The sequence below is a fragment of the Barbus barbus genome, assembly GCF_936440315.1.
Source record: "Barbus barbus genome assembly, chromosome: 15".
NCBI lineage: Eukaryota > Metazoa > Chordata > Actinopteri > Cypriniformes > Cyprinidae > Barbus > Barbus barbus.
In genome coordinates this window covers 25,194,696-25,202,929 of record NC_136743.1, presented here as the reverse complement: position 1 = coordinate 25,202,929, position 8,234 = coordinate 25,194,696, and the positions used below count along the sequence as shown (strand labels likewise).

General features: G+C 37.3%; 1 protein-coding gene across 2 annotated transcripts in view; it reads right to left on the bottom strand.

The window, feature by feature from the left end:
• Window positions 1–1,418: 1,418 nt before the first annotated feature.
• Window positions 1,419–8,234, bottom strand: part of LOC306881631 (activated CDC42 kinase 1-like) — a gene marked incomplete at its 3' end in the record, with an annotated part of 45,598 nt that continues 38,782 nt past the window's right edge. Inside the window, exons 12-14 of one of the 2 annotated variants that reach the window (XM_079435803.1) lie at window positions 7,001–7,096; window positions 6,660–6,787; window positions 1,419–2,014 (exon numbers count right to left, since the gene is read on the bottom strand). In XM_079435803.1, coding sequence (XP_079291929.1) covers window positions 2,008–2,014; window positions 6,660–6,787; window positions 7,001–7,096 — 231 coding nt within the window. Of the gene's footprint in view, window positions 2,015–6,655; window positions 6,788–7,000; window positions 7,097–8,234 lie in introns of those variants that run through there. The other variant, XM_079435804.1, reaches the window with a different exon arrangement.

Sequence of the window (8,234 nt, the reverse complement as noted above, 5' to 3'; positions counted from 1 at the left end):
GGTCATGACTACAACACTGGTTTATACATTTATCATTAATTGTGAGAAGACCCAAAAAACAAAAAAAAAAGTCAACTTTACAATACAAATGCCAGTTATTTAATTTAGCCAAAATAAACATGTTGAATGCACCCCCCTCCCTCACACAACATTAATAAATGGGTCTGCATTAACATTTATAGCTGTCTTTATATCTTGACAAGCAGATCATCATACTTGAACACACACCAAAAAAAAAAATAAAAAAAATCCCTACTAAAATGTTAGCTGGTATTTGGCACTTCATCACTGTAGGGTCTTTCAAAAAGCTTCACCAGTCTGGGGAAACTCCATTTTTAAGAGGAAGAAAGAAAATATTAAGACACTTACATAGAAAAAGATAAAAAATAATCATTTTAATAAAAAATACATTTATATATTTAGATTATATACTATAAATTGTGCGTCATTCTTTCTTACACATTTAGGATATCAAGGTTCTAATTGTAAAGCTATTCAGAGCAAACCTTTTGAGCACATAGGTAGACTAGACGGAAAAAAATAACTAATGAACATGAACACATTGTTACTGGGCAACTCACTTCAGTTTTCCTAAAAGTATAACAGCATAAAGGTAAGACTAGGACTAGCTTCCACTCTGGACTAAATCTTCAGATGGTTAGCATTGTAGCAGGATGGTGTTTGCCATTGCAACAAATACTATAAGTCCCATTCTCAGATTGCTAGAAAGCAGGAGAGGATGGTAGACAGTGTTCCATCATGAACACAGAAGCAGCATCTATATGAAATCCACACATACGACACTGAGCATTCACAAAGAAAGGTTGCTAACAGTCAACACACACCACTGTTACACTGCGATTAAGTTGTACAGACAAAAAGGGTTTCTTAATTTTAACATCACTGAGTTCATTTGCATAAATTTGTCAGAATTGTGTTATTCATTGGTCACTTTCCAAGCAGATCTATTTATATAGACAGGCAGGTTTAAAAAAAAAAAAAAACACCTTACTGCAGAGTGATATAATGGCAACAATGCCACATCATCTCTGTACAACTTTATAGAAGCTACTATTTGAGACTAGTGCTGTTCCAGAGAACAATGTAAATAACACATTATAAGTTGTGCTTTGTGAAAAACAGTCAGTTGTCCAATTTAAAATAAGATGAGCGCAAGAAGAAAAGGTTCACTTATTTGTGCTTTGGTGGTCTTTTCTGATTCTGAAACCTTGATTTTTTAAGGTTTTGTCTTTACGTTCAGATTGGAAGCAGCATTATGCAAATCAACATAAAAACAGTTTTGTGACTTTACTGATGACACCAGCAACTTCAGTTGGCGTATAAGGAGTGATTCATAGTGATTCATGATCAAAGTACAAAAATAATAATACCAAACATGGCAGAGAGAGGGTCTTAAGTATTTGTCAACATGGGTGACAAAAAATGATAGTTCAACATGAAGGTTTTTAACATATACATAAATTCAACATATACAGTATACAACATTTGAACTAGGTCAGGATTCAAGAATTCTTACTCTTACAGGTGACAAACACAATACAGATTAAATTAAAAAGGCAAATGTAAAACTGACAAATAATCTGATAAAGACCAACTCAAATCAGATGCATATGTATAACCAAAACATCTGAAAATATATACATACTTAGAGGCTTTCATAAGCCTGTTTATGAAAAAGCTTGTTTGTAAAATTACAATGAAAAAAATCACAAGCAGCACCTTGTTTTCCATCTGTTGCTATCAACTGGAAAATAAAAAGCAGGTTCTTTAAATTTTGACCTGTGAACTCTATTGCACCCTAAAGAAAGATTTCAGGAGGAGCACAGTCACTGCCTCATGTATGCACACACTCTCTCTCACACACACACACGCAAACACACAAGTCAGATCTGGAGGTAAAATGTGCTAGGATAGAGTCCTGGTTGGCCCTCAGTGTCCCTTCTGTGCTCTCAAACTTCTTTTAGGGCATGAGGCTTTTCCAATGCATCATCGTCTGCAAAAATGAGAGAAAAAATAAGATTTGATACATAAAATTCACACAGCACTTGACAATAGGTAGCTAAACTAATACATACGATATAATCAAAAACACGGAGACAGGAAAAATATAAAAATTAAAAAATTTGCATTATAATTAAAAACACATCTTGAAATGCAGTCCTGCACAAGCAAATAGTCAAAGTGTACAAACTTTATTTTTTTTAATACTGGCAGCAATAAAAAAAAAAAAAAAGCGCTGACTTTGGAATAACACACACTTTTTTTTTTTGTAGACTCAGCCCCCTGTCTGGAAGTTTTCTTACAGCAGAAGTGTCTACAACAGTTTTCAATTGAGCACAGGAACTCAAATTGATTAAAACTAGGCATGAATGAGCATGCCCGGAGGCATAATCGCTATGTTTACTGACTGAAATTAATTTAGAGTTAATTCAACATCTCTATACAGGTATGGTTTCAAAAACTGAGGTTCAGGAAAACTTCCCATGGAAGGGGAATTCATCTGCTTTACTGGTTCAAGGGGTTGATTTCACCTTAGATTACAAACTGTTAGGATCATAGTATGAGCAGTTGTGAGGTGAATTAAATAGAGTAGGCTTGGCATAGAATCAGTGTACTGACAATCCATTTTGGTCATTTGTTCAATGCAAATGGAAGAGTTGGGAACTGGGAACTAAGAACATAAACTTTCTGGAAAATGATAGGCTCATTCTACAAATCAGCCATTTATATGGAATAGCACACAAAAATACCAAACAAATTTGGAGGTTAAATTACCCGTAGGGTGCACATTGAACAACAAGAGAGAAAGGCTATTTTAAGATTGGAGGCAATAGTCGTTCATCCAATTTTTTTTGCTAATACATGACTTAGAACAGTTCATAACAGAGTATACAGCACAAACCACGTGGAATATGATTTTTCAATTCAATCAGATTTGGGCCATATATTTTCTTAAATCCAATACAATAAATCCAAGTCTGATGTTTTTCAATGCGACCTCAGTTTGAACAGTCATATTGGGAATCATGTGACATCACTTTAGATCCATCCGTCACAATTCTGCTCTACAGGAGTATGGTGTCAATTTGAACCCAAATGTATTACGATAAGATAATTAAAGATGTACATGATTCATAAAACTGAAGACACATGAAGAAAATATAAAAAAAAAAAGAAAAGGAAAATTATCAGAATTTTTAGCAAAATATTTTTTTTTTTCTATAGTAATCTGTATGGCAGTCCAATATCTGCCAGCTGTCCACAATCATCTATTCAGCTCATGTGATCACTAGGAAGCCAAAGTCACGTAGTAATAATGCCACTGCCAACACTGATTTAATCACAATCGTAATAAAATAGCCATGTGAACACCAGAGGTGGGTAGAGTACCCAAAAACTGTACTCAAGTAAAAGTACTTCTAGAAATATTTACTCAAGTAAAAGTAAAAGTAATAGTCTGAATAGTTACTTGAGTAAGAGTAAAAAAGTATCGGATTAAAAAACTACTCAAGTAGTTAGTTACTAGTTACTTTGGATCATATAGGTACTGAATATAGTCTATTTTTATTTAGATATATAGATTACATTTATGTAATGTGTATGTGTATACACACACACACACACACTGCCGTTCAAAAAAAAAAAAAAAAAATAATATATATATATATATATATATATATATATATATATATATATATATATATATATATATATATATATATATATATATATATATGTTTTTTTTATGTAATTTATTTCAGTGCAAATCAGAATTTTCATCAGCCTTTACCCCAGTCTTCAGAGTCACATAATCCTTCAGAAATCATGTTGATTTATTAGCAGTGCTGCTCTTTTTATCTTTCTATTCATCAAAGAATACTGAACAAAATGTCACAGGTTCCAAAAAATATTAAGCAGCAAAACTGTTTCCAACACTGGTAATAAACCAATATATTATAATGATTTCTGAAGGATCACATGACTCCGAAAACTGGAGTAACAGCTGATGAAAATTCTGATTTGCATCAATGAATTAAATTATATTTGAAAGTAAATTATGTATTATCCTATAACCTCTGACACTGAAACCTCTGAAAACGCCTCACATGACTGCTCTGAACATAACGAAACAAATGCATATTGACGGATCTTCTGTTCTGCAAAATGTAAACAAATGTAGCCTATATTTTTGCAAGCGTAAATATTGTAAAAATATGAATATTAATTGTGTCTAGAACAGGCCGTGCGCCGCTGCGCAGAGCTAACGCGGGTTCCGCGGGTGTTCATTTCATACTCTGTGACAGCTTATTTAATGTATAAATTATACATTGTATTTAATGTAAGGTACATGTACAACAAACTGGTAATGTCATAGTGGTATCGTGGCCTATACCTGTGGAACAGTAGACAGCACACGCGGTGTTCATCTAATAAAAGATCTTCATATAGCTCTAGCAAACAAGCCTTTGCAGATTTGCTTTCAACTAATTCGACTTTTCAACTGTAGATCCAAAGCCACGTCTTCGGCGCTCTTGATGTTCTTAAACTCTCTGTTATCTGAGTGAGAACCGCTTCAGAGACTCAGTGCGTGCGGCAGGGAACTGAACGAATCATTCAAACTGATTCGCGAACCGATTCACTGGTTTGCCAACTGGTTTGATAAAGCCTTTAAACAGAATTGACTCAAAAGAATGAATCATTAGCGAATGGGCATCGTTCATTGCCCAGAGAAAAGTAGACGGCGCGTTTGGAATAAACTGAAGCATTTTTAACTTGTATTGCATTAAGATACAGTAACGAGAGGAGAGTCGCCCACAGTAACAAAGTAAAAGTACCGTTTTTTTCTCTAAAAATATACTTGAGTAAGAGTAAAAGTACCCATTTTAAAATATACTCTAAAAGTATTAGTTACCCAAAAAATGTACTCATGTAAATGTAACGAAGTAAATGTAACTCGTTACTACCCACCTCTGGTGAACACGCATGATTTCTCCACCAACCCCCTTACAGTGCATGTCCACTGAGGTGCTGCAAGTGAGTATTTGCAGTTCATTCCTATGCGCTGAGAAAGTGTTGAGAGTGGCCAAATGGTCAGAGATGCTCAACTTTATGCAAATATCATGCAAAAAACACGCAGTGAAATTACATCGCAGAGCAAAGAGGAAACTGACAACACACCGACAGAGACGACAGAGCAGGTTACTTCTGATATGAAACAGCTTTTAAACTGTCATTTTTAAAGAAATTGAAACAATAAATACCATTTTGTGGCTCTTTAATGTGTCGTGACAGATCACTGTATTGCCTCAGTCAAACACGTGAACCGATCGTCTTTTCATATTTACTTCAAGTACGAAATTACCATAAATAAACATCAGAAAGTATTTTATTTCAGCTGTGGAACACTATTTTTCAAGTTTAAGTTCACCAAAGTTAATGTACTCTCCTGTCTGATTTGGGGTTAAAGGGGTCATATAATGCTACATGCATGATCTTACACGGACGAAGGCCCTCCCATGATAGTTTGATTGACAGTAGTGTTTTAGCACAGACTGCACTGGTGTTTTACCTCAGACCCGCCCTGAGTGAGTTGTCATCAGTTTCACCACCGGAGCAGGGTAAAGACTAGAAGGGATACGTATGGCGCTACTGGGCATGCGCACATCAAAACAGCGTAATTTTTGTCACACTGTACAACAATAGTTACTATTTTTTAATTCCTGTAAGGGGTAGGTTTAGGGTTGGGGTAGGTATAGACGTTAATAAAACACAATCTAATAAGTATACAATTAATTTCATTGTTCATTTCCGGTCGGAGCTGTATCCCTTCTAGCCACAACCCCAGAGTAGATGTATACAAGAATGACTCCTAAGTGACTGAGGTGTTTTGTTGTTGGATGTAATAATGAACATAGCAGTCGTCATTTACTCCCGACATCTGAGCGGCTGAAGAGTATTACGTTTGGTTCTGAAGGGAATGCGCCCTCGATCTACCTAAATGCATCTATGTTCACGCGAATCATTCGTAATCCAGCTTCACCTCCAGAAGAAGTGAGTACAAGGTTTTTTAAATGAATCTTTGCAAATCGCCTTTTCTAATAATGTGCTAATTAGCAAGTTTCATGTGGCTAAAGTAAACAGTCCCTCAGAGAGTGGCACGAAAGAGAGGGGTGGGGTCAGCAGGGCTCAGCAAAATTTAAAAGGAGAATGACACTGTATGGCTTGCTCTGAAAAGAGCTGTTTTTGAGCTGTTGTCTTTTTTAACTCGTTTTAACATGGATTTCTTTTTCAACTTTTTTTAGTACCACCTCGGCCGAGGTTCCCAAGGGAGCCGTACCAAACAAAACGTGACGTGTAAACTCTGCTGATCACTGATTGGCTGGAGAAAATATTCACTGCCTGCATCATTGAACTTGCGGCACGAGACACAACAGACCTGCTAGATTTAAATCAGCGCAGCCAGCAAAGGATCGAACGCAACTGTTTTGAATGAGCGACGCGGAATGAAAAAGTTTTTCAGGAGTCACAGCAGTAGAGGCGGTGCAACTATAACGACATGTGAATAAACCCACCCACTCTAAAGCGGTACTAAACTGCAGTGGAAACGCAAGTGTGCACATAATTAAAGACCATCCTACCTCAGCTTCACTGAGCCATAGGAGTCTAACAGTTGTGTGCTGGCTAACTCCAGATTCCAGTCACACATCTCTAGAATCTTATGACACTCCACCCTTGTCTTCAGGCCCAGACAGAAGAGCTGATCCACCTGGGCACCAAAAGAAGGGGAAAATGGATAAAAGTGATTTAACTCATTAGGTCCTCCAAGAACATTATGGATATACTTCCAGTCTCTGTATAAGTAATGTGCCAAAAACAGAGGAGGAATAAGATTTACAATGTATGTTTGTGTCTGATCACTTATTACAATTGGATTACCCCTAACCAGCCAGTGAACCATGATTACTGTGATGACCATTACCTTCAAGTAGTGTACAGCCTTCTGTACATTCCAGCTGTGATTCTGTAAAGCCGTCTGACATTCTTCAATTGTTACTCCATGGACAGCCTCCTGCACCTAAACAGGGCAAATAGTGCATATAGCCTCTTCCTAAATATAATTGCCATTTTCTTCTGCCATCTTGGATACATTTCATTACAGAAAACAACCAGTAATAACAGGGCTCCAAACTGCGACTAAAATGGTCGCATTTGCGACCAAAAATATTAATTTGCGAGTGAAGTTTTTGCTGAGGTCGCCACTGGCGACTATATATAATTTGCATGAAAGGACTTTTTTCCCGATTGTTTTGCGCTCACATCTTTTGTTATGTTCACGTATTAAACTTACATAAGACGATGCGCATCAAAGTTTTACTGAAAAGAGTTTCAAACAGTCCTCGTCTCTGCCGCACACAGTCTGCTGAACGCAGTGAGAGAGACCTGAAAGGTGATAATATAAACACCAGTACCCCGCGTCCACACGGTCCGTGTATGTATGGGAAGCCATTCAAACCAAAAGTGGGACGAGACAGCGGGGGTTTACAGAGCTCGCGCCGCGCTGACATGTCATCTGCGCGGTTCAATGGTCCAAGCCGCGCGGCCGATTCGTCAGCGCAGCGCGGACGTGTTTCCTAGCGACACCCAATGGACAGCGCGGCGCGAACAATCCTCACCAGCGCTGCGCTGACCAATCTAAACAGATACAAGTTCATTTGGCGCCACTCAATTACATTTTACCCATAAACCTCTGCTATTATTAATGTAAATGAGTGAGGTAAAATGGCTAGGCGCATTGTAGAAACAATTTTAACTACTCCTGACATTTTGAATAGAATTGAGGAGGCTCTAGGGGACAGAGACATTCATTCAGAAAATGAGAGACGAAGACTTTTTAACCGTTTGCCACAAACCAGACCCATTCCAGTTCGCACGTAACTTCAGTGGTGAGGCCTCACGGGGAACTGTAAACATGAGAAGAAGGTAAAATAGTGAATAACAATGTATATGCTATTCGTCTAGCAAAGTATTTGCATTTAGTCATAGACATAGTTACACAAGTGCACAATTGCACAGGTGGTCCCTTCATTAGAGAAGTGTGTCTATTGACCTCCCCGGAAACCACAGTTGTACCAAAGGGAATGGCTAGAGTCCAACTCCTAAATAATGGTTAATAACCAGGTCAATAGACACACTTCTCTAATGAAGGGACCACC